The sequence below is a fragment of the Mustela nivalis genome (genome assembly GCF_964662115.1).
Source record: "Mustela nivalis genome assembly, chromosome: 10".
Lineage (NCBI taxonomy): Eukaryota > Metazoa > Chordata > Mammalia > Carnivora > Mustelidae > Mustela > Mustela nivalis.
Window position 1 is genome coordinate 22,507,917 of NC_139029.1, and position 25,338 is coordinate 22,533,254.

General features: G+C 58.6%; 1 protein-coding gene across 3 annotated transcripts in view; it reads right to left on the bottom strand.

The window, feature by feature from the left end:
• Nucleotides 1-248: 248 nt before the first annotated feature.
• Nucleotides 249-25,338, bottom strand: part of COL16A1 (collagen type XVI alpha 1 chain) — a 50,211-nt gene continuing 25,121 nt past the window's right edge. For 2 of the 3 annotated variants that reach the window (XM_082685590.1, XM_082685592.1), the window contains 29 exons: nucleotides 23,124-23,177; nucleotides 22,877-22,909; nucleotides 20,865-20,981; nucleotides 20,734-20,775; nucleotides 20,553-20,639; nucleotides 19,805-19,849; nucleotides 18,828-18,872; nucleotides 16,973-17,026; nucleotides 16,440-16,493; nucleotides 15,874-15,927; nucleotides 14,325-14,369; nucleotides 14,155-14,208; nucleotides 13,798-13,833; nucleotides 13,383-13,445; nucleotides 11,254-11,325; nucleotides 11,040-11,093; nucleotides 10,153-10,197; nucleotides 9,921-9,965; nucleotides 9,559-9,612; nucleotides 9,071-9,124; nucleotides 6,960-7,010; nucleotides 6,577-6,666; nucleotides 5,119-5,154; nucleotides 3,963-4,007; nucleotides 2,884-3,072; nucleotides 2,450-2,516; nucleotides 1,541-1,717; nucleotides 1,293-1,370; nucleotides 249-587 (listed from right to left, as the gene is read on the bottom strand). In XM_082685590.1, the coding sequence (XP_082541716.1) occupies nucleotides 385-587; nucleotides 1,293-1,370; nucleotides 1,541-1,717; nucleotides 2,450-2,516; nucleotides 2,884-3,072; nucleotides 3,963-4,007; nucleotides 5,119-5,154; nucleotides 6,577-6,666; nucleotides 6,960-7,010; nucleotides 9,071-9,124; nucleotides 9,559-9,612; nucleotides 9,921-9,965; nucleotides 10,153-10,197; nucleotides 11,040-11,093; nucleotides 11,254-11,325; nucleotides 13,383-13,445; nucleotides 13,798-13,833; nucleotides 14,155-14,208; nucleotides 14,325-14,369; nucleotides 15,874-15,927; nucleotides 16,440-16,493; nucleotides 16,973-17,026; nucleotides 18,828-18,872; nucleotides 19,805-19,849; nucleotides 20,553-20,639; nucleotides 20,734-20,775; nucleotides 20,865-20,981; nucleotides 22,877-22,909; nucleotides 23,124-23,177 (2,043 nt within the window). In that variant the 3' untranslated portion in view covers nucleotides 249-384. The remainder of the gene's footprint in view (nucleotides 588-1,292; nucleotides 1,371-1,540; nucleotides 1,718-2,449; nucleotides 2,517-2,883; nucleotides 3,073-3,962; nucleotides 4,008-5,118; nucleotides 5,155-6,576; nucleotides 6,667-6,959; nucleotides 7,011-9,070; nucleotides 9,125-9,558; nucleotides 9,613-9,920; nucleotides 9,966-10,152; nucleotides 10,198-11,039; nucleotides 11,094-11,253; nucleotides 11,326-13,382; nucleotides 13,446-13,797; nucleotides 13,834-14,154; nucleotides 14,209-14,324; nucleotides 14,370-15,873; nucleotides 15,928-16,439; nucleotides 16,494-16,972; nucleotides 17,027-18,827; nucleotides 18,873-19,804; nucleotides 19,850-20,552; nucleotides 20,640-20,733; nucleotides 20,776-20,864; nucleotides 20,982-22,876; nucleotides 22,910-23,123; nucleotides 23,178-25,338) is intronic. The other variant, XM_082685591.1, reaches the window with a different exon arrangement.

A 25,338-nucleotide genomic window follows, 5' to 3' on the forward strand; every position in this document is an offset into this window, starting at 1 on the left:
GCTGAATGATGCCCCTTCTCTGACTTTTGAGAAGTGTGCCCTGGAGGGCAGGACACAAGCTCCAGCATGGTTCAGAAATATCTAGAGAGGAGACCTCGACAGCAACATCCCACAGCTCCGCCGGCTGACCACAGACACAAGAGAAAGGCCCTTTTTGGAACCTTGGCCCAGATGACCAGAATGGGGGTGGGGTGACAGAGAGGTGGTGGCAGCAGCGGAAAACCCCCCACTGAAAGTGGGGTTGCAGGTAGTTTTGTTCATTTATTGATAAAAAAATATTAATAGCAATTAAGGAAAACAAAACATTCACAACCCATCACAGAGTCCTATAAGTTTCAGCCTTATGTTCCCAATGGAGTCCTTCATCTGATGGAGCTGGGGATTTCAGCCAAAAGGCCCCTTCATGTTCTTCATGGGTGGGTACTGCTGCTCCATGGGCATGGCCCCAAAGCAGTCGGAGGGGTTGCAGTGGCCAGCCTTTCCAGGCTGCCCCATGGGACCTGGGGGGCCAGGGATGCCAGGAATGCCTTGCTGGCCCATCGGTCCAGTGGCACCCATCTTACCATAGCCGGGAGGGCCTTGGGGACCTAGACGGGGGAAGAATCAGAGGAGGAATGTTAGGAGATCCAGGTGACAAGAAAAGAAGAAATTGTGGTCGTGGTAAATATGACATCACTGTGTGACAAATATTTGTCAGGTTACAATAGGTTTTCGCGAAGACCCGATCTGATCCTTACGTTAATGTAACAGTAACAATATTACTAGCCAGTTTTACTGGCAGCTTCCATGTGCCAGGCACAAGGTGAGTGCTTTGGATGCATAATTCAATGAATCTTTACAACGATTCCGTGAGAAAGAAACAATCATCTCGTTTTGTAGATGAGGACACAGGCTCAGAGAGGTTTTCCATGCGGGGTACGTGTTCACTGCAGCTGGGTCTCAGAGCCAGGCTGGCCGGCTATGGTCCTGTCTCTTTCAGGCTCTGCAGCCTGACTTAGTGACCTCGTCCAGTTTGGACAGCCAGGATGATGCTGAGCAGAGCTTGAACTGGCCTTCGCTGGCTCCACCATATCCAACTGCCTTCCCCTCTGTCCTGCTAGCCCAGTTTAGGTCTTGAGGATGGGCCCTGGGTCCTCCACGGGACCCTGCACACCTTGGCATTATTGTAAATGGTGGCTGATAAACCTGTAGTTATTTGAGTTTCTACATGATTATACTGTGCTGTAGAAGGAACATAAGCAAAGCAGATCTCAGCTGCTCAAGATATGATTTCACATTCTGGCTCTTCCTACCTGGGGGGCCGGGGAGACCATTTTCTCCTGCAATGCCGATACCAATGTCCCCCTTTTCACCTTTGGTCCCGGGCAATCCTGGGACGAAAGAAATACAATAAGTCCTATTCTTGAGCAGAAAAACGACACACGCGGTCAGATTATTTGAAACACACACATGCACACATCTGTCAGGGTCACGATGGACCTCATGCCATGCTCCAGTTTGCCCCCAGAGAGATGCAGGTACACCTGGAGGGCAGAGCTACCTCGCATTCCTGGCACGCCCTGCCGTCCTTCCCTGCCGATCTGGCCAGGGAGTCCGGGTGACCCCGGAGCGCCTGGCCGGCCTGGAGCGCCATCCTTCCCTGGGGGCCCTGGGCGTCCTGGAACTGCGGCCATCTCCATGGGGAACTGCATCCTGGAGGTGTAGTAAGCCATCCTCTCTGTAAGAAAGGCAGGGACAGGTCACAGGCTGCCCTGGGGCCTCACACTGGCACAGAGGGGCTGCCAGCAAGGAGTCCAAAATGGCCTTTCTTCAAAGGGGAGTCAGAGCAAGGAACAGGGGGGCTGATCTCTTGAGTGGCCTCCCGTGCCCTTGCCTCCACCTTCCTTTGCACCGTCGTCTCTCGGCAGCCCCAACCTGACAGATGGCCTCCCTCTCCTCCAACCCCCTCATTAGTCCGCCACCAGCTTCACAGTCAAGTCCAGACTCCTTGCTTGGCATTCAAGGTCTGCTTCCCAAGCAAGATGGCTAGCCCTGTCAGGACAGGGTCCCCGTTCTCCCCAGGCCCTCGCATGGCAAGGCTGGGTGAACAAATGAACAGGAGGAAAGCTTAAAAGTGAAAGCACCCCAGCTATCTTATGGCTGCTGCTCGCCACTCTGTTCAGAACTCACTTCATGCAGACTCGTTTGATTTCAATTTTCTTGTCTGTCTGCTTTGCTCCAGTGGGGGCTCAGGGAGAGCGGTGGGGGGAGAAATCATTTTATCTCTGAACAGAGCAGGTGATAAGGAAGGTCTGACGTCTAATTGAACATATGCCTGTACGTGGAGGGGGGCGGTGGTGGTGACTAGGGAGGGGAATTGGGCTTTAAGGGAAAGGAGGCCAGGGCAGGGCGGAGAACCAGCTGGGAAGGGCCAGCAGCACCCACTGCCACCCAGCCAGCTGCCAATTACCATCAAACATTTTAATGATCTCTTGTCTGATGAACCTCTTGATTTCATCATAATTCACCATGTCTCCCTGAGGAAAAAGAAGAAAACTTGCCTCAATTATACTTCCAAGCCTGGTGCTCTCCCCCGGGAAAAGACTTTATTGAAATAAAGGACAAGGAGGGGAACAAAGGTTCTAGGAGCCTCCCACGGATACTTAATCCAGGGTCCTAACCCCCCTGAAATGGTGCAAAGCATTTTGTGGAGCAGCACGATCTCCTGGGGAGAGGGTTCCCCAACCTCCCCACCCTCCCACACATGGTTAAGAACCACCCACATGGGAGTTGTGCTCTTTCACTCAGAGGGTCAGCAGGAGCTTCTAAAATGGTCTCTGCTCCACCCACACTGTCTGCCTGCTCTGTGGGACGGTGCCCATGGCGGCCAGGCTTCCTCCTTACCATGGAGCCAGGCATCCCGGGCAAGCCGGGGCTCCCCGCAGGCCCCGGAGAGCCAGGGTGACCTCTCTCTCCTGCTGGACCCGGTGGCCCAACGGGCCCCATGGAGCCACTCTTCCCAGGCCCGCCAGGCATGCCAGCTCTTCCCTTCTCTCCTGCCTGGCCCTTCTGTCCTGAAGGTCCCGGATCACCCTGCAAGGACAGGAAGTCATATCCAGCATGGCCGAGTCCTATCAAATCCACTTCATGATGTTGCAGCCACTGGCCTCTCTCTCTCCATCCCCCGCTCCCCCAACCTAGCCCCTAGCATCTTCCTCTGACTGTGGCCACAGCATCTTGACAAGGACTCCAGAGTGGTCCTCTGAAAAGACAGTTTTCATGCTTTTCACTTCCTGCGTAGAAGTTCTGATGGCTCCCAGGCGCCCTCAGGATAAAAACGGATTCCTTGGCTAGACATTCAAGATCATTCGTGATGTGGTCCCAACCACCTCTTTTCCAGGCCCGTCTCCCTGCCCCTGTACCCGCAGCCATGCTTCACTGGTTTAGGACTCTGCTTCTGCCACAAGGTCTTAGCCCTCCCTGCCTGGAATGCCCTCCTCCTTCCGCCATGTACACTCCTCCTGCTCCGCTGAAATGCTCCTGTTTTTGCACAGCCTCCCTGACTCTCCAGACTGAGTTGGGTGCTATGTCTGATCTTCTATAAACACTGCCATGCCCTAGCGTAAGTGTAACCAGACTCCGTGAGCGGCTATTGTTCAGAGACCTCTGTTTATCCAAGGCTAGGACAGAGTCTGGAATGTAAGTGAGATCAAGCAGATGCCTGAAGCGTGAATGAATGAATCCATCCACTGGTCAATGAGTAAACGAACTTGAGATTTCCATCCTCCCAAACATAGCTAAGAGATAGGCCCACATGAGAAGTTTTTAGAGATGAGGTTGCTCCAAGTTCTGAGGTCTGTCCACGTTTTTCTTCCTGCCCACTGGCCTTCCTGTGTCTCCTCTCCATGCCTAAAGTCATAGCGTGGAGCTGGCCTTCATCACTCATGAGTTTTTCCTCTCAAAACCAGCCCATGCCCACTTACCTTTGGACCAGGGGGTCCATAGAGCCCCTGTTTTCCAGGGGGTCCCTAGAAGAAAGCAAAAGTCAGGAGTCAAGTCTGGGAAACATCTTTGAGCTGGCCAGGGAGGTGGTGTCATGAAAGGACCAACTTCCATGGCCCTGGGGCCTCGGGCTTTGTCCAGCTGGGCTCTGTGTAAGGAAGGACAAGAGCCTCCTTCCTGTTGGTTGACAGCTAGAAGGGAGCATGATGTCCCCCAGGGCATGGCCTTGTGTAATCATGTTGGTTGGGTCCCTTGTCACAGACAAAAAGAGGTGAGAAGTCAGAGTGAAAGGGCCCATCCATGGCATATTAGAGGGCCTGGCAAGAGCTGGTACCCAGGAAATGTTTGGAGCCTACCACCACCACCATCACCATCATCATCACTACCACCATCATCATCACCACCACCACCATCATCACCGACATCTTCACTACCACCACCATCATCACCACAATCATCATCTCTATCACCACCATCACCACCACCACCATCACCACTACCACTATCATCACCGCCATCATCATCACCGCCATCTTCACTACCACCACCATCACCACCGCCATCATCATCACTATCACCACCATCATCACCACCATCACCACCATCACCATCATCACCACCATCTTCACCACCACCACCATCATCACCACCATCTTCCTACCACCACCATCATCACCACAATCATCACTATCACCACCATCACCACCATCACCATCACCACCATCACCACCACTACCATCACCACCACCACCATCATCACCACCACCACCATCATCACTACCACCATCATCATCACCACCATCATCATCACTATTGCCACCGTCATCACAGCCATCACCATCACCACCATCACCATCACCACCACCACCAGCACCACCGCCACCAATACCATCATCGGTTCTCTTTGACCAAGTGCACAGTAAGAAAATTAGTGAAGAACAAGTGTCATGCATCCTTCTGCCTAATCCCCAGTCCCTCTCCCCAGTGCAGCAACGGCCACCAGCTTCCTGTATATCTGTCTGGAGGGAGTCCATGCCTTCAGGGAGGGTTTAGTGAGTGAACAAAGAGGCGTGAGGACAAGGTGAGGTGCAAGCAGAAGAACCCCACCGCAGGAAAAGATAAGCCCAGCGACAGTACCTCTTTGCCAGCCGCACCATCTGCACCAGGTTCACCCTGTGGAGTAGAGAGCAGGAGATATGCAATCGGCACTAACCCAGCATGGTGTCCCTTGTCTTCTCTTGCCCACCATACGTGTCCGGCCCTGGGCCACCAAGGGACCAAGATTCTCTAGCCCCCACCCTCAGAACCTTGGGCCATGGGCCATGGAAACTTGGGCTTCCCTCCCACCCCCAACTCCAGCCCGTCCCAGAGCCGCACATCAACAACCCTGGTCACCCCTGACCAAGCTGGGCAAGGGCAGAGCGGACTATATGCTCCTGGCTCCTGGCTCAAGGTCCCGGCATCTCTCAGGAACCCTAGCTCTGAGTTTAGGTTCCACGTTTGCCGAGCCTGTTCCCTCCCCAGGACGGTACCGGCTGCATCTTGGGCCCATCCTGCTTCTGCTGAGATGGTGGGGAAGAGGAATCTGGGATTGCCAGACAACTGGTGGATGCATCCAGGGACCCTGGAAGCTCCAGGGAACAACAGAATGTTGGAGGACCCACCTGCCCACTGCCCCGGGGCCATGGCAAGAATCAGAGTGCATGGGTGAGACTCAGCCTCCTGGTGGCTGGGCCGACCATCACCCCTGCATGGGCTGGAGCTCTCCATCCCATTGAGGACACCAGCCCCAAGGTCATGGCTACTGCTTCTGGAAGAGAACACCCTGCCCTGGGACCTAGGCGACCTAGGTTCCTGCCTCAGTGTCCCCAGGAGACTTCATCCCTAAGACTGGCAATCCAGCCACCTGATGTGGGTCACTTGTCTGGAACCTTTGAAAGAGGGAGGATTGTGGAGTGGCTAAGGACGCAAGTTTTGGAATCAGGCAGCCCTTCCTAGCTGTGTGGTTCTGGGCAACCTACTCAACCTCGCTCAACCTTGGTTTTCTTACGTGTAAGATGGGGACAATCGGACCTACTAAATAAGATTGCAGTACTGATTACATGACAAATGTCAAGCACTTAGGTCCCCATTCAGCACACTGTCACTGGCCAAGACTTCACAGCTCTCAGAGCATTAAGCTCTAACCACGACCAGAAGTGGTTTCTGAGTGGCCATGAGGGCTGTGGTAATGGGGCTACATGTCTGGTTCCTGATGTTTACAGACCCTCTGTGGTTACCAGCCAATGCCCCAGGGAGGAGGCAGGGGCTGAACAGGTGCCAGGTCTCCCCGGCCTGACGCCAGGTTGAGGAATCGGCACAGGTCGTGCACAGTTGGGGCAGTGGCTCAGTGCATGCCGGGCAAGCGCTGGCTGGCAGGGCTTGTCTTTTCTTCCAGATACAACACGATCCTCAGACACCAGCTCCTCCACACTGCTAGCTGCCTGCTCACTGCCTCTCTTTCCCTGGAGACCCCAGCTGTGCTGCGCTGCGCTCTACTGACAAAGCCAACTGGCCCTTTCCCTCGGGACTGTGCAGGGAGATTCGGGGTCTTACCGGGGGCCCAGGGTGTCCGGGGGGGCCAGGCTGGCCTGGAAGGCCTAGAAGGCCCCTTTCTCCAGTGGCTCCCCGATCTCCTTTTAGGCCCTGGAGAGAAAGGGGGTGGATGGTAAGAGTGGACAGGAGAGGCAGTGGTGAACCCCACACAGCAGAAGTAAGTGCCACTGCGTGCCAGGGACCCCTGGGGTGGATGGCGCTGTCCAAACCTGAGGCAGGGCCCCGTGATGGCCTCCAGCCCCTTCCAAAGGCCATCACTACATGCCACTTGGGGAGACCCAGGGAAAGGGGGGGATGGACACAAACTCTTCTCACAGCTCCCTGCTGTGAAAGAAGCCCCAGCCAGACTCCCCGGAGGGAGATGCGGGGAGTAGGTCACTCACCATTGCAGAGATCCCAGCTGGGCCTGGCTGTCCTGGAGGCCCTGGTGGCCCCTAAAGAAAGATGAGGTCAGTGGGACAGAAAGAGTCTTGGGGAACAAGGCCCCCTGCAGGCAAGAGAGAGACCAACAGCGAAAACAGATCCTGAACTTCTGCAGCTCCATTCTCTTCCCTAAAGCCTCCTCTTCCCTTCTGGTCTTGCACTTGAGCTTTTACCAAAGGATTTGTGCCAGAGCTGACACCTGGGGGTCCTTGCGCTCACAGGACCTGAGTGGACGATCTGGCAACCACTACCAGAGCTGAGGGCAGAGGGCAAAGGCTTGAAGGTTAACAATGTGGGCCTGGGGTGTTCTGAGGTTCCCCCACTTCCTCCCGTTCTGTGGGAGAAGCAAAGAGCTGGAGCTGGGGGCTGCGTAGTAGGGCCTCAACCCCAACCCCAGAGACCAAACGGATAAGGCCGGCCATTGGACCCTGGGCCTCTCTGAGCTCCTGCTCTGCGGCCACTGGAGGACAATGGGACTCAACACGTGCTGGCGCTCCTACCCTGCTGGGCTGGGGTGGGGCCCGCATGCCTCCCCATCCCTGAGTCACAGCTCAAACGCCAGCTCCTTGGTTAGAGCTATGCCTTCTCTGAAGCCCAAGACATGCAGGTCTCTCTCATGGCACATCTCTCCTTGCTCCCAGATGGAAAGTTCTGGAAGCATGGATGCCGTTCTACTCATCTCTAGACCTCTGGGGCAGGAATGTCCAGCATTGGGACTGGCACAGAGCAGAGGCTGAGGCCAGACAGACAGAAATGAGAGGGGGAACCTCGTGCCCCCTTTCCTCAGCCCCCAGTGAGTCTGCGAGGGGCTCACAATTCAGAGCATGCCCTTCCTGTCATCTGTAATGTGAGCGGGGACAAGGCGGGGACCTTGGGTCCCCAAGCCGGGGGCTCTGGGTCCCTTGAGATCCATACACACGGTGATGAGGACCCGGGAGCTCCTCTTTCTGCTCATGAACTATTTTTAACATTTCCAGAAGCCTTTTGGAAACCGTATGTCTGCCACAACAGGCCTGCAATCAAAAGCCAGAGTGTTTCCTTTGCTCAGGAACCCCATCAGCTCGGGGCCGTCACACTGATCAAAGGAGCCCATTGGCAGCCATCTATGTTACTGAGGAGCAAATTCCGACAGGAAACTCATTACTGCTTAATAACTGTCCTCACCAAGTTGTCTTACCTCTGTAAGTGCACCACCCACGCACCCGGCCGCCCACCCACACCAGGAGGAGTCCTCTCAGCTCTGCTCCTTCCACTGCTCCCTGCCCTTCCCCCATGCAGGGCAGCAGCAAGTCCTCCAAACACAGCCTCTCTGCCTGGGGCCACCACTCCACCTCCACCCTCTCCCTCAGGGCCACCCCAGCTTCCACCTGCGGCCCTCCCTACCCCCCACCCCCTACCCGAGGTCCCAGATCTGCAGCAGGTTCTCTGGAAGCACAGCTTTCCCTGTCCAACTCCACTCCAATCACGCTGAACTTGGGGCTCCCCCCACCACCCCAGGCCCCTCTCTGCCTCGGGCTCTTGGTGTCAGTGGCCCCCCCACACCCCCACCCTCCCTTCCCACCTGGACATTCTTCCCCCAGACCGCTAGGCGGGTGGCTCCTTTTTCTTTCAGGCCTCAGCTCAGATGCCACTAGGGCAGTAAAACTGCCTCTGAAGGCACCTCCCAGGCCCTGTCAGTGACATCACACCCCTGCCCGAGGCTGCCGCATTAATCTGCTTGTTTGTCACGCCTGTGTGCAAGCTCTGGGAGCAGGGGACCTTGTCTCTCTCACTCACTGCCTTAGCCCCCTGCTTGGAGAGATGCCTGGCATGGAGCAGGTGCTCAATTATTGTTTGCTGAATAACTGAATGATCTTTGTTTGGTAAGTAAACTCCACTGTGCCCAGAAAATAAGGAAACGGCAAAGAGCCCAGGGGCCGCGGGACAAGGTGGGCGCAGAGACCCTCACCACACAACAGGGCTGCTCCTGGGGGCAGTTCCTGCGGGCCATCCCCCCCCCCCACACACACACTTCAACCCTAGCAGGGTCCTCACTCTCATAAAGGTGGGGGCAAGAATGGGCTTAACTCACGATATGGCCTGGGGGGCCGGGTCTTCCCTGAGGTCCCATGGCACCAGGTTCACCCTGCAGGAGCCGGGGGAGGGGGGAAAAAGCAACACAGAAGCAGACTCAACTCACATGGGATTGATAGGCGGGAGGAGCCTGAGCAGAGCAGGGGGAACGCCAATAGTCAGAGAGGCTGAGCTGAGACCCGGCCTCCAGGCCCATGCTGGGCGGGGAGGAGGGGGCGGGGGGGGGGGGGGTACACCTCGACCAGCCCCGCCCATCAGTATTGTTGGAGAGAGAAATCACAGCCCTCAGCCTGCTTTTTAGGTGAGTGACCCAATAGGGCTGCAGGGAGGGGGACACCGGTTGCAGGGGGGAGGAGGTGAGGAAGAAGAAGGCGAGGGTGTGCAGTTTGGGGCAAAACCTCCCCCAAAAGGCCCAGGAGAGAAGGGAGCCCCTCAGCCAGTGAGTGGGAGGCAGTGGCTGTGTCTGAAGGCGGCATCTGCTTTTACCTCTGCTCCGGGCCGGCCACTGCTGCCTGGGGGACCTGGTTTCCCACAGTCGCCCTGGAAGAGAGAGGGCCGACTGGAGCTCGAAATACCTCTATTTGGCTCCTCCAGCCCAAGTTGACCCCATCTCTGAAGAGCCCTGCCGCCTGCCCGGGCTCCAGCCTCTGATGCCCTCAGGTGGGTAGACAGCAAAGCCTGAGCGGCTCTGCCAGCGCCGGCGGTCTTGGGAGGCCCGGGTCCTGGGATGGCATCTCAGCCAAGGCTCAGGGGACCACATGCACCCCTGGAGGCCGCCATGTCTGCCTGGGGTCAAGGCTTCGGGAGAGCTGAGAAGACCTGCTTGGCAGAAGTCACCAGGCCCTTACCTTTGGTCCTGGGAGGCCAGGGTGTCCCGTTTTCCCCTTGAAGCCCTGGAAGAAGAAGCAGGAAGCTGCCGCGGACCTCGCCCCAAGCAGAGGCCACTTCCCTTGCCTCCTTCCTCAGGCTGAGCAAATCAAACCCATCCAAAACCATAGCACGGTCCTCGGAGGATCTGGACAGAGCCCACACCAGGCAAGGGCCTCCCAGCTCCCCGCTCCTTCCTGCAGCTCAACTTACCGGGGGTCCCATGAGTCCGGGGGGGCCAGCAGGACCAGGGTCCCCCTAGGGAAGAGACCAGGGGCATTGAGACAGGACGCCCACTCATTCTTCACCACCTTCCCTCTCTCCAGCCCTCCCCGGCTCTCCCAGGATGGAGGGAATGTCCTGGGAGGCAGAGAAAGGATCTAAGCCAAGCTCGGCCTCTGACTGGCTGTGGAGCCCAAGTGCATCCCAGCCCAATCGGAACCTCGATTTTTCTTCTTTGGGTACAGAAGGAGGTTGACCTCGATGCTCTGCCCTTGACCATGCCCCATCCCTTTCAGACTCTCCAGGAAAACCAGATCCAAGGAGCCAGGGCTGTTCAAGTCCTTCTGTGCCTGCAGACCCCCAGCCTAGGATCTTGACCCCATCTCTGGGGTCAAGGATCTTTAGTTGCCTGAGTTTCTGGATATAAACCCATTCCTTTGGCTGCCCCCTTTTGGGGAGACCCAGCTCATGCAACCTGGTTAAGCTACCAGGAGTACTGAGGAACCAAGGAGCTCTGGTGCAATCAGAAAAGTGGAGTATAGGGGCACCTAGGTGGCTCAGTGGGTTAAGCCTCTGCCTTCGGCTCAGGTCATGATCTTAGGGTCCTGGGATCAAACCCCGCATCAGACTCTCTGCTCGGCAGGGAGCCTGCTTCCTCATCTCTCTCTCTCTGCCTGCCTCTCTGCCTACTGGTGATCTCTGTCTGTCAAATACATGAATAAAATCTTTGAAGAAAAAAAAAAGAAAGAGAAGTGGGGTGTGGTGAGAAGCAGGTGGAGGTAAAGCAGAGGGGTGGGGGGATTTGGTTTCCTTCATCGAGGCTCTATTGACTTTGGCTCCTGGAGGAGGAAGAAGGAAGGAGATGCTCATCTTCTCACCCTCAAGCCAGGCTTGCCGTCCTTCCCATCCAAACCATCCAGGCCAGCAGGGCCCTAGAAACAGGAAAAAGGCATATGTGCATGCTTGTGCTGGAGCCCTAAGGCGAGAGACCTGCTCCAGCCCCTCCACCCTGTCCACTCCTCATCCAGCTGCCACCCCAATTAAACATACATGTGCACATGTATCGGTCATGCTAAGACGACACACACTCACCTGAATCCCAGGAGGTCCTGGTGGCCCAGTGGGACCAGGCATGCCTGGTGCGCCTCGAATCCCTTCGCTGCCCTGGAAAGGAGCCGACCCCCACAACAAAGTCAGCAGGGCCTTGCCCCACCTTGGGACGAGGTGCCAGGTGCGGGGTCCTGATGACTACTGGGAGTCTGGGCAGCTGGTTTCCAGTCCCAGTTCTGTCCTGGCCTCCCTGGATATCTTGCACACCACTCCCCCAAGAGGACCTGTCTTCGTCTGCAAAGCATCCCCCTTTCCACACTGTTCTATGAGAAGGGGACACAGCCTATTTGGTCTAGCATCTTCTTCAAGGTTGACTCAGGGACTGGCACAGGGGGCGCTCAGTCTCAACAAAGTGCCAAGCGTTATACAGCTGTTGATCCTTCCAGATGAAAAAAGTGTGGCCCCTGTCCTCAAGAAGTTTAAGTCTAGCCTAGCCAGGGTGTCCGGGGAGCCCGTGGACGGGGTGGGGTGGGGTGGGGAGGGGTGGGGTAGGAAGAAGTCTGGAGGTGGGGGAGGGCCCTGAACCCAGTGCTAGACTCTGTCTGACCAACCAGTACTTTTCTGCTTCTCAGAGCCGTGGGGGCTCCTGGAGGAGCCTCAGAGATGGGTGCCTGATATGGGAGCCCAGAGACCCCTGCCCCTTCCTTAGCCAGAGCAGCTCCACTTGTTTCTGTTTTAAACACTGAGGGTTCACGTGAGCTTCTGTGTGATGAAAGGGCACAGGGACTGCAAAACAAAGTCTGGAACCACTGTTACAAGCACTGGGGAGCCAGGGACTGTCCAAGGCAGGGGAATGGTGAGAATCAATGTTTGAGCTAGAATGTTTACGGGGGCGGGGGGGGGGGAGAGCTTCGTGTGCCGGGCTGCCACGTGCCCTAGTGCAAAGAGAATGGCACTGCCATGGAGCCATGGCTGTGGACCCAACCAAGGGGAAAATGATCCCGGCTAGAGACCCCCTTCCATGGGGGGTGGGGAGGAGAGCCCCGGAGTGGCACTGCAATGCCACCCGCTACCAGGAGGGGTCAGCACAGCCCCAGAAAAATGTCAGTCCCACAGGGAGTGGAGACTAAGAACCCCTGGCCAGAGGTTTGGGACTCTCAGCAGTGACCAGCCTAAGGAGAGCAGGCAGCACTGGGGTACAGAGCCAGCGCAGAGGGCTCTGGTGGGGCTGCCACCCGCGTCCCCACAAAGGGAAGGGCAGCGGCACCCACCACGGTGGGTAAGTGCTGGCTCTGGGGAGGCAGGGAGGCGCCCAGCGGCTCTCCTGGGCTAGGAGGAAGTCTCAGTTCTGTTGCTGTTTGGCCGTGTGCCTCTGCGATGCCCTCAGCCTCTCTGGGCGTCATTGCCTCACAGTGAAAAGTTTGACCCAGGTGGCCCTTGTATAAGTCCCTTCTAGCTCTGACCATTGTACTAGGTGTGTTTTCAGAGGAAAGAGGCTCCACCCAGGTTGCAGGCTTCCTGTCTCTCCCCTTGGGCCATAAGACCCCCACCCCCAAGCTTAGAAGTCAATTTGGGGCCTCATTATACTCCCCCCACCATCATCACATCTGGGGAGCCCAGAGGTTGGGCTGAGACAAAGATGTCAACCTCCAGACCAAAGCCGAGCTAGTCTCCAATGATCAAGTCAAGGCCGGATACAGCCGATGTTGGGGGGCTCTCCTGGCTGCCACTCCTTCCAACCCTTGTCACCAGCTCCCAGGCCACGCCTGCCTTCTGTAGGCCCTGCGGGACCGTCTGCCCATGTTTTGTTCCTGCTGTTATCAGACCCGGAAGGTCTGACAGAACTGCCAGACTAGTACTGGCTTCGGGGCTCCGGAACTCAGGGTTCGGGTTCACAGTCTGGATGTGCTTCCCTCCTCCCCTCAGGAGATGAAGCCAGGCCAGGTGCTGCCGTCACCTCCTCTCACACACCCCTCTGCCTCCTGCCCGCCCCCTGCTCCCAGCAGGCACCCTGGGCCCAGCCGCAGCTATGCTGGAGGTCTCCTTCCCCATCCCTGACCTAACCGAGCCAGTCCTTGATTTTCCCAAGGCTCGAGGGCTGGAGGCTAGACGGGGTGTGGGACCTGCCGGGCTCAGATCCGTGGCTGTGGCCGACCTGGGGTCCTGCTCACCTTCTCCGCTTGGGGCCCAGGTGGGCCGGGTGCTCCAGCTTTGCCTGGGAATCCAGGGGGGCCCTGTGTCAACAAAGGGGCAGGCAGGAATGAGGGGGGTGCTAGAGGGGGGACCTCCCCTTCCTTCCTCCTGGGTCTGCTTCACTATGGTAATAGGACACATTCTGACACATTCGGACTTCCTAGAAACACCGCCTCAGAGCGTTACTGCTGGCTGGCCTGCTGCTGGAGGCCCACCCAGGAGGCTCTGCCCTCCAGGTCGTGGCTCCTGGAGGCAGGCCTGGCCACCCAGGCCGTTCCTCCCATGCATCTTCCCTCCCTTCCCCGGGCCCATCCGAGCCCAGCCTGGCCTGGTCAGGCCCACTCTTCCCAAATAAGATCACAGAGACAGGGCTGGCTTTGTGGCTTCACTCACCGGTGGGCCGGGAAAGCCTGGCTGGCCTTGAAATCCCTAGGAGAAGAAGGAAGGGATAGTTTGCGGTGCCGCCCACTCTCCCAGTCCTGGCAGCCCCAATGGAAAGAGTGACACCAGGAGGCTGCCTCGAGCCATGGGGCCGTCCTCCACTCTGCCCAAGAGCAGCAGCAGGTGAAGCTCCAGTCTCCAGCGGGGAGAGGACATCTCAGGGACGAGTGAGGGCTGGAGGCTAGAGCCGGTCACCCCTCCACACGTGAGGGTGACCACCAGGGAGAGGACCCAGCCCCTTCCCTGTGCCCATCCCCTCAGGCCTCCCCCCACGGTCAGGACTGCCAACCTGGTCCTCTGGTCACTCACCTGGTCACCCTTCTCTCCCGAGTTCCCTTGGGGTCCTCGCTCTCCTCGGGGACCCTGTCACCAGAGACAACAAGGCATCTGGAACCTAGTCAATCTTCCCTTAGACCCCAGGGCTGGACGGGGACCAGGAGTCCCCATGTCCACTGTCTCCTGTCTCCTCCTCCACTCACCGCTGGGCCTGGGGGACCTGGGAGGCCTTCAGATCCTGGCGGGCCCTGGGGACACAAAGGAGCAGAATCAGCCACCCAGGCTGGGCGAGGCGGGAGATGAGGAGATGGGGCAGGCAACAGGGGCAGAAAGTAGCTGGAGACGTGGCGGGAGACTAAGCCGGCAGGACTCCTCCCTGGTTAGCTCCAGCTTCCCTTCTCTTAGCCTGAACTATTGAACTAGCCTCTTAACTAGTCCTGCCACCTCCTGGCTCACTTCGGTCCAGCCAGCAACTGGCTGCCCTCTCCTCTTTTCCAACATAGCTCTGATTCTAACCCCTTCTTGCTCCAAAGACTTCCATGTCTCCCCTCTGTCCAACTGAACGAGGTACACACTTTCCTCCAGTGCTGGGTTTTGAGGCATCCTGTGATCTGGTACCATCCCCCCTTTTCGGCTTCACTCCTCTCCCCATCTTATCTTTTGCCTTGCTTGGTCAGACTGCTATTCTCTGAACATACTCTACATTCGTACCCCTGGCCCTTTGCACGGCTGCCCCCTCTCCCTAGAATGCCTACTGTTCCCCCACCCTTTCTGGGGTTCTTAAAATCTTACCAAGGGATTCATTGGCTCCAATTTCTTCCTAAGGTGCCCCCATCCATGGCCTCTCCCTTGGGGATTCCCCAGGATAGATAACCATGTGCCCTCCCCCACCCCTCACTCTATGCGGGGCTCAGGCCCAACAGCGCCTCCTCAGAGAGGCCTCCTGATCCTCTGTCGAATAGCACCCTGTGCACCAGCCAGCCCCTTACCCTGCTCTCTTTTCTCCATTGCTTTCTCATCATTTATAAGCATTGACTTATTCATCCTCCCTCGCTGGAATGTGAGCTCCTGAAGTCAAGGGTCACACAGGTGCCTGTTTTGTTCACGGCGGCACCCCCTGAACAGGCTGGCACCCAGAAGGCCCCTGAGGAATGTCTGTTATTGGATAAATGCCCATGGGGTCTGCTACATCCCACCTGGGCCTCACTGACATGAGAGGGGAAGGTAAGGCTAAGGCTTGGCGGGTTGGTCACAGACGGACTCGGATGTGAGTCCAGCCTCTGCCCTTACTCACTCACCTTGCTGGGTAAGCCCCATCGCCTCCTGAGACTCAGGGAGAACCTCACTGATGTGACGTCCTCCCCTGAAAACAGCCCCTGCCCCTGCACTCAGCCTGGAAGGGGGTCTCTGGGTTTGTGGGGTCACACCAGGTACCACGCAGGGTCTGGGGTCCCCAGCCTGCCCTGCTGGCCCGCGCCTTTGCAGGGGAGGAGGAGGCTCTCCTGCCGGCTGCCTCCAGGCCCCCTGTCCCTTGGCAGCCCTGGCCGGCCCATCTCCAGGAAACCTGCTGGGATCCTCCTTCTAGCCTCCCCTCCGCCTCCCGCTCAGCCTGCGCTGCAGCTGGAGTGACTCATGGGGCAGGGAAGCAGGGGGCAGGCAGGTCTCTCCCTTCACAGGCTGCTGGGAAGGCCCTGGTGGCCGTGGAGGCGGGGCAGGGACAGCGGAGGAGCAGCAGCAGCAACTCAGACTCACCGATTCTCCCTTCTCTCCTGCGGGCCCGACATAGCCCCGCTCCCCCTTGATGCCCTGACAAGCAGGAGAGAGAGAGCTGAATTAGCCCCGTGGCCTGCCTCACGGTGCTAATACGGGGGGTGGAGACTGCAGCTGGCAAAAGCTGGCACTTCCAGGCAGATGGTACCGAGGACGGCGGCTGGGGGAACAGGGGGGTGCTGCTCCCCACCGGCTGCCATGGCTCCCTCCGGGGAACGCGGGGACACGCCCACCTAGCAGCCTCCAGCCCTGGGTGGAGGGTAGGCTTCCCGGAGTCTCCTTGCCCCCCACCGACTCCAGGAGGCAGCGTTCAGTTCTGGGGTCTGGATGCAGTGGCCACAGTCAACTTCCCCAGTGGAAAGACAGGGCCATGCTGCCCTGCCACAGCAGCTTTGGGGAGCCCTGCACAGACAGACGGATGGACAGACAGCCTGGCAGAAGCACAGGCTGAAATGCTTGGAAGGGAGGGAGCCTCGTGGGGGATGCATCAGCCTCGCCCTCTCCTCACCCCCCACCACCAGGCTCAGAGCCAGCATCCCCTTACTCACGGGCAGTCCTGGGGGACCCATGGCACCTGGGTAACCAGGTTGCCCTGGAGGACCCTACAAAGAAAGAGAGGCATTATGGACCAGCACCGCCCCCCCAACATTTCTGATTCCCCCCCTACCTTGGGCAAAAAGAGTAGCGGTAGCCAGGATGCCCGAGCTGCCAACTGAGTAGGCCCACGCCCATCCCAGGACAGCCACCACCTTGGGCCAGCTCCCAAAGGCCCAGGTTCCTCTGACGGAGACCACCACCATGAGCCTGGGGCTGGGTGACAAGTGCCAGCCCAGCCAGGACCCTGGGAGCTGAGCCCAGGGTGGGAGTCAGGCTGTTTGCTCCTTCCAGAGGGTCAGGGCTCACAGAGATGAGCCTCCTTTGATCCCAAGGGGGTATAAAATCCCCGATCTGAGGGACCAGGGGCAGCGAATTGCAAAAGGAGTCCCCTTCCCATCTTCCACTCAGCAGCCATCCCTGGGGGCCCCAACTTTGCTCCCCAGGACACCTCATCTATCACCTTCCCCTGCTGGCCCCCTCTTACCGGTTCCCCCTTCTCTCCTGTCGGGCCCCTGAGGCCTCGTTCTCCTTGAAGACCCTTGGAGAGAAAAATCATGAGAACCTGCAGGGAAGGGCTGTTCCCACCCAGCCCCCAGCTCCTTTTGCCTGCCCTGCAGCCTTCTGTCCCCGTCCCGGCAGAGCTGGACATTGCTGACTGCCCCCCCACTTGGGGTCCCCAGCAAGGTGACCACGGGTTATACCCCAGAAGGGTAACTTTGAGAGGTTTAGAGTCCCACATCAGGGCACCTCTCGAGAGCACGCCCCCAAGACAGGTAACTATGAAGATATGCCCCCCTCCAGGTAGGGGACCCTCAGAGGGTGCCTCTCGGGCGGGTGACAGTCACTGGTGTGCCCTACTTCCGTAAGTGGCGGGGCTGTACCTTCAGGAGTCTGACACGTATGTGCTCCCCTGGGGGACAACTGCAAAGAGCGGAATCCCTACAATGATGTTCCTCCACCAAAATGTGTCGCTGGAGAGCCAACACTTACCTGTACCCCCCTCCCCCACTCCTAGCCCCAAATGACCTCCTTTTAGGGATGCAGGGGAGACACTCAGGCAGGCCCCCAGAACAGACTGCTCCCTCCGGAGCCGTCCCTATCACTTTGTGGGGTGGAAAGGGAGAGGACTTTCAATCGAAGCCAGAACCCCCATCCCGAAGTCCTCACCCTGACCCTTGTGGATCTGCCCCAGCATTAAGGGGCTGGGTCTGCCCCTTCTCCCTTGTGCCCTCAAGAGATGGTGCCCAAACCTTTCCACAACACAAGACAGATGGCTAGACGGACAGATGGCCCCTTCACCCAAGCAAGCAGAAACAGACAAGGTCCGGCCAGGATGAGGACGTGGGGACAGATGGAGCCGCGACAAGGAGGGGCCCTGCTCCCTGAGCCTCCATCGCCGGGCCTGGGAGGAGCGGAACCAGGCCCCAGGAACACCAAATCCGACAAACGAGGTTAGTTTCCGTGACCCGGGAGGGAGCAACAGTGAGGACAGGGATGATTTAAACACACTTGTGACGACGACGACGAAGGCAGAGCAATTAACGACACCTGGCGGAAGAAGCAGGCCACGGCGCCCGGCACCCAGGCGCCGGGCCCCATGACACCCAGGAACCCCGCTGGCTGGCATCACACACCCAGCCTCGGGGCAGCAGACGGGGCCCGGAGCCGAGGAAGAGGAGAGGCGGAGAGGCGGAGGAGGAAGCGGCGGGGTTCCTCTAGGACAATGGGAAAGGAGCGAGCGTGGCTACCTTCCGATCCCTGGGGTGCCTCGGGACGGCCCTGCCAAGCACTGGGGCAGCAACCTGTGCCAGCCCGCAATGTGGGGCCCTGAAGCTTTGGCATCTCTGCCGGGCTCTGTGCCAGGTGCCTGGCAGGGCCCCAAGAACTACTTCCAGCAAATCTTCAGTCAACAGCCAAGGTGGGAGAAGCAGGAGGCAGAAGTGAGAAGGGAGGGACCAAGAGGCCCCTGGAGGCACCAGCTTCATACAAGAAGGTAAAACAGCTCCAAGGCTGGGTGGGGGGTGAGTTTGGTGGGGGAGTGACGTGGCAGTGGCATTGGGGGAGAGAGAAAGGAGCTCGTAGGTGGGGTGGGGAGAGAGACATGAAAGAAGCCGGAGCAGAGGGAGAAGAAGGGAAAAGGGAAAGAAGTCAGAGACTTGGAAGGTGTCCAAGCCGCTGGGGCCGCAGGGAACCCGTGTCGTTATGTGCCTGCAGGGGGACAAAGACAAACATGGAGGGGGGGTGCGAGGGCTCCACAAGGAGGGAGACAAGCAAACGCCACAGAGACCTGGCTGGTCAGGGGGCTGGGGAGGGGAGACCAAGCAACGCTAGGTTCTTACAGGCAATCCGGGGGAGCCAACAGCACCAGGAAAACCTGGGGGGCCCTGGTGGGAGAAACAGGCAGGTCACAACTCATAGGCATAGTAACCCTGGGCATCGTCTGGGGCAGAGGGTCAGGGGGAGAGGAGGTCACAGGAATATTTCCAAGGCGGCTGGAAAAGAGACTCATTGAAGGCATCTGCCCCGCCCCCTTGGCTCCGGGAAGAATGGCTCCGGCATCAGCGGAGATGAGAAACAGCCCCCAGAGTCAAGGGCCCTGGCCGAGTCCTCCCGAGTCCAGCCGGACACCCTCACTCAGGCGCCAGCCCATCGCGCCTGCCGCCTGACCTCCAGACGCCTCCAGCTGGGTGGCTCCCTGCTTCTAAGGTGGCTCCCACCAGCCACCTCTTCTCCAAGGAAAGCATTTTCGGTTCTTCCAGTCTTTCCTGGTCACTTCTAGCTTCCCACCATAGCAAGGCCACGAAGAACTCCAGGGCAGACATCCCTGGCCTGGCCTTTGGCGACGCGTCCCAGAGATGGCCCTACAGAGTGACGCAGGGCTGTTCCATCCTAACCCCTGACCCCCGTAGCGACTGGTGGCATGGAGGCGTGCAGAGATCTGGTCCGGGTGCCGCACACATTCCTGGCAGCTGGGACCACAAGCCAGAAGCACAGGCCCTCCCGCCGGAGGATCCTGGGTCCCCCGTGCAGGACACCGTAGGGCTGGGGATGGGGAGACCAGGGTGTGCCCCAGAGGGCCTCCCCAAAGCAGGACCCCCAGTAGAGCGGGATGGAGCAGGCCAGTACCAGGGGCTTGGGTGGGGTAGTGGGAGTCCACAGTCCCCACAGATGCTTCGATGAGGGACACGGGCGGGCAGTAGGACTTCCCTTCTTCTGCCCTGTCCAGCTTCCCGGATACAAGGCAGCAGAATGGAGTCTGGGCATTATGACCCCTTCAAGAGCTTCTCAAGTGGGCCAGGAAAGCACGGATACTTACAATAGGGCCTGGAGGACCCGGGGAGCCCCTCATGCCAGGCGGACCCTGCAGAGGGAAATGGAGGAAGCAGCTCAGGCTCCACAGAGCCCGGGGGTCTCTGCGGCCTTCCTCCCAGCGCCCACAGCGGGCAGTGGATGGCAAAGCAGGGCCGTTTTAGCTGATGTTAAACCTTTCGTTCAGTTCATTCAATCATCCAACAAACATTTACTGAGCAGCTATTATGCCCCAGGCACTAGTCCAGGTGCTGGGGACAGAGCCATAAACCAAACATAAAAATCCCTGCAGTGTGGACTGATGCTCTAGGGGAGAGGGGGGCAGTAACAAACACACCCGGGCCGGCATGTGGCGCCCAGTAGATGCATGTGGAATGTTCTTCGATGAATGAAATACACGGTCTTCAGAGGGGGACATGTGCACTGCGTGGAGGGGACCAGGGGTTCTAAGGGTGGTGTTGGGGGAGTGTCCAAGAAGTCAGGGAGGGTCTCCCTGAGAAGGTGATCTCTGAGCAAAGAGTGGAAGGAGGGAAGGAGCTGCGGGCAGAGGGAGCAGCTTGGGGGGGCAGGAGGGCGTCCCCTGGGCCGAGAGCAGCCAGGGTACCAGCGGAGTGAGAGACGCCGAGCCATGAGAGGTGCCAGGTGACCTGAGACTTGGAGGTCGTTTGGCAGGAATGAAACTGCCCCCGAGGAACTGAGGGCAGGAGACCGCAGCCCCCTTGCCCTGCCCGGACAAGGCCTGGGACTGGTCTTACCTCTTCTCCTCTCTGGCCAGGCAGTCCTGGAGGACCGGGCAGCCCAGGGCTCCCAGCACAGTCTAGGTCCCCCTCACCGTTGTCTCCCTGGAGTGGGACGGGGAGGGTGAGCTGAGCAGCCGGGGCCCTCCCTGTGGGGCCCGGGGCACAGGCGAGGAGGACCAGGCACGGGTCCACTCACCCGGGCCTCCTCAGCTCTTGGGCGTTCCCGCTCTGCAAAGCACTGGGGGGGACAACAGGAGGCCCTCCGTCAGGTGAGGCAGCTGAACGCTCCCCCCCGCCCCAGGCCACCCCACAGTCCAGCCTCCTTACCCGGGCACAGCTGTCCAGGCCTGGCACCCCGGGGACACCTTGGTCTCCCTTCTCTCCTTTTTCCAGGAACGCCACGGGGCGGGCTGTTTGCCCCTGGACACAGTCCCCGCAGATGCTCTGACCAGAGAGAGGAGAGGGCAGCAGGGCATGGGTCCCAGAAGGCCAGGGCAGGCCGAATGGGGGAACCTCACCCCACACTCAGCCAGGGCACCCTGCCTGCCCACATTCTCTCTCTCTCCCCAGCCACATCCCTGCGGCAGCTTTGCTCCATCCTCAGGGGACCCGATCCCAACACTGGCTTTGAGTTGCCTCCAGGAAGCAGCTCTGTGGGGCCAAGCCAAAGCCACTTTCCAGACAGGCGTGTGGGAGGAGGCGGAGGGGCCCGCAGAGGGACCATCTGTCCCGGCTGTTCCTGCAACCGGCCCCCGCTGTGAGGACACGCCACCAGGATTCGGGCTGGGAAGGCCGGCTCCCGCATACCCGCTTCTCCGCCCAAGGGAGCAATGGGGCAGCCACTGGCTGAGCCAGGCTTTTTGCAGACACCCTCCAGGATGGGGCTGGCCCTCCTGTCCTGGCGGCTGCTGACTGTCACGGGCTCGCCGGTTTGCCCATCCATGGTGGGGTGCCCTTGGGCCCCTGGGCAGGAGCTCTCAGTTCACATTCACTGCTCACTGCCCAGCCTGGGGATAATGGTCAGCATGGGCTCAGCACCCATGACGCCGGCCACTGTAATGGACCCTCGCATTCACTCCCCACAGTGCAATGAGGCGGGTAATCTTGTAGTCATTCTGGAGATGAGAAAGCCGATGCTCGGAGACACAGTGCGACTCATCTCCGGTAAGTGGGGGCCCATGCTGGACCCTGCTCTGCTGAGGCCAGAGCTGGCACTCGATCCGCAGGCGCAGGCTTCCTCTGGGGTGCCGTCTGACCCCTCGCTCAGACCATGCTCCATTCCAGTTTGGAGTCCTCCACAAGGCCGTTCAGATGACATGGGACACAGAAACATGCCAAATCCTGCATTTGGGGTCATGCGATCCCGTGCCCGGGGGCAGGACTTAGGGGATCCCCAGCTTGCCAGGATCCTCAGGGAGAAGAACTGGGAGTTTCCTTGCCACACTTCACATGATCCAACCTGTAACTGCTGTCAGGAGGTGAACCCGATTACAGGCTTCTTCTGGAGACATCTGCTGTCCAGAGCGGGGACAGGGAAGGCAGTGCCCATGCTCTGGCCTGACCAGGACCCACGGGGGAAGTGGGAGGTCCAGGGTACTGGCCAGCCGGTACTAGAAGGGAGTGGCCAGGACAGGGAGCCTCTGGAGGGACCCCAGAGGATGCCGAGCTGGAGGAGAGGAGGATCCGGGTCTTGTCTCCAGAGGTGTCAGAGCAAGGGAAGTCCATGTCAGCCTTGGTGCCCAGGTTGGGAGGCCAGACCCGGCCAGAGCCCTCAGGGTGGTCTTGACGCCATTGGCAGCGCTGGCACGGGCCGACCCCACCAGGACTTCAGATCCCCCTCTCCTGTACCCCCAGAACTGCTCCTGAAATCCTGTTTCCTCCCTGGATTCTTTCTGGATGGTCCTCTGGTCAATCTGTCCTTCTTCCAGGCTCCCAGACCAGTCCCGTCCAAGAACATAAGTAACCTCCACATCTCCCTGCTGGGTGACCCCACAACTCTAACTCTAGCCCTCCCGCCCTGCCCTAGAAGCTGCTGGACCCTGCCTTGGTGGGACCAGGGTCATACAGGCCCTCATTGGTGGCTCCCGTGGGCAGGTTTTGGAGCAGGAACTGCCCATAACATCCACAATGGGGCTACCTTGGCAGGATTCCTCCAAACACTCATTCAGCAAGGAAGACTGAGGCGCTGTTACACGCCAGGCACTGTGCTAGGCCCTCTGAGACAGCTGCTTGGAGAAGTGACATTTCCCTTGCTCTCCCTGTGTGATGCTGAGCACTTCCTGCAACAATCCCCTTAGGAGACCACTCTGCCCATTCCTCCTCCCCTCTTACCCTCTTACCTTAAGGAGGTGCTGTTCAATTGGTAAGGAGCCCTGCAGGAGACAAGACAGGAGGGCTCAGGCAGGTGAGCAGGAAAGGGGGCGGAGACTTACGGGATCAGGTGGGGTCTTGGGAAGACACAGGCCACCCTGGCTTCTCCCTGCCTCGCAGGAGGGAGGGACGAGGGCCGGCGCTGCAGCTAAGAGGGCTGGCCTGGCCAGCTCCATCCTGGGAGGGGGCTGCACGGGGACCCTGACTGGTACCTACCAGTTCCGCAGTTAGCCCGGGCTGTCCAGGCAAACCGGTGTTTCCAGGCACTCCCTGTAGCCAAGAAGAGACACGAGTGAGTGGACTCCTCTTGAGCCTGAAGGCCGCCCTGCTTCATGCCCTCCATGCCCCCTGCCCCTTCCCTTCCTGCAGCGCTGAGAGCCTGGCAGATGCAAGGCTGGCATCCATGCTTAGCTCAGAATCTCCAGACCGTTTCTGGGGAACGTGGAGGAGGCCCAGAAGGGGGACCCCCAGGAGCAGTCCAACAGGAAGTTTTTCCCTACATGTTAGAGGAACGTCAGAAACCAGGCAAAGAGGCTTCTACATAGTAAATACGACCCTTTCTGTGCTGTGTCCACTTCCTATCTGATCTCACTGAATCACAGAGCTCTTGGTGAGCTAGGTGGTATCACACCCAACTTAAAGCAGGAACAAAAAATTCTGAGAGGGGACGCCTGGGGGGTTCAGTCATTAAGCCTCTCTGCCTTTGGCTCAGGTCATGATCCCAGTGATCAAGCCCAACATCGGGCTCCACGCACAGCCGGAAGTCTGCTTCCCCCTCTCCCTCTGCCCGCCACTCTGCCTACTTGTGCTCTCTCTCTCTCTCTGTGTCAAATAAATAAAATCTTTAAAAGGGTGAGGGGGTGCCTGGGTGGCTCAGTCGTTAAACGTCTGCCTTCGGCTCAGGTCATGATCCCAGGGTCCTGGGATGGAGCCCCGCATCAGGCTCCCTGCTCTGTGGGGAGACTGCTTCTTCCTCTCCCACTCGCCCTGCTTGTGTTCCCTCTCTCTCTGTCAAATAAATAAATAAAATCTTAAAAAGAAGAAGAAGAAGATGGTGAAGAAGAATTCTGAGAAGCTAAGTAACTTTCCCGAGGTCACGAGATGAGCAAAGTGCAGGGGTGAGATTCAGAGTCAGGACCACTGGCTCCAAACCCTCTCTTAACCAGGATTCCAGAACCTTCCTCAAAAGACGTTCCCCACAACACTCGTGTACATAGCCAGACCTAGGCAGGTGGGAACCCCAGCTACCTGGGTAACCTCCAGCAGCTTACTTGAGGGGAAAAAAAAATCTCTATGCCTCAGTTTCCTTATCTGTGAAACAGCGATCCTCTGTGGCGAGGCATAAAGGAGAGCATGGAGTGATGAGGAACTCCTGGGACCTGTTTGCCACCCAGACTCCCTGTGGCCCCTGCAGGCTCACGGAGCATATTTGCATATGAAATACTCCCCGCGGAGGGCCAGGAGTGTGTTGCCTTCTCAGTCCCCAGCTACCGACACAGAGGAAGCATACATTAGACGCTGGAGGGAACGCACGGCTGCACACCCTGCTCTTCCTTGGCCCCTTCTGAGATCTGGCCTCCCTTCAAGTCCCAGCTCCCGGCGACAGAACATGGCCACCTTCCCCCTGCCGCCCCCCTGCCCCAGCCCTCCCCGTTCCAGGCCAGGCTCTACCAAGGCCCAGGGCAGCCTCCCTCCAGCAAGGTCCTGTGCCAGTCCTTCTGCGGCCCGAGTGAGTTCACAGGGTAATGTGCTCAGGACAGTGCCCGGTGCCTGGAAAACGCCTTGAACCTGGTCTTTATCCCTATGCACCTAAATTATGCCCCCGCCCCTCTCCACTTGCCATTGCCGGTGTGTGTGACTTCAAGCCTGATATTTGGTGATTTTCTTTCCCTGCCTTCTTGGAACTAAAGGTCCTACCTGTTGTTCTGCCCTGGAAGCCAAGAGCTACCCACTCACTGGCTGCTAACTGTATAGCCTCAGGCACGTGGCTCGGCCTCCATGCCTCAGTTTCCCCTTCTGGGGCATGGATGGAGGATGACAGGAGATTTCATTCCTTAGGCAAATAAACGCTGTGTATCTCTGGGCCCATTTCTGAGCCTGAAGATGGTGGGTGGGGGGGAGCAGCTGCCGGGCCCTCCCTTCCTTGGAAGGACTGCAGGGCTGACCTGGCAAGGAAGAGCTATATCTTGCCTGATACGGGGCAGGTGCCTATTAGTGGCAGCCTTGGCTTGGTCTCCCGCACTGGCACCAGGCGAGGACTCCGGTGCCTGGGACCAGACTCTGCAATCACTCTTTTCTGCCTTGTTCCCTCAGCATGTCTTGGCAGGGTTCACACTCCATCAGCGTGTTAATGGGTCACTTTGAAATGACTCTCATGCTTCCCCAAGCAAACTGCAAGACCCCCGCAGACAGATTCCTGCTTCCTGGTGGT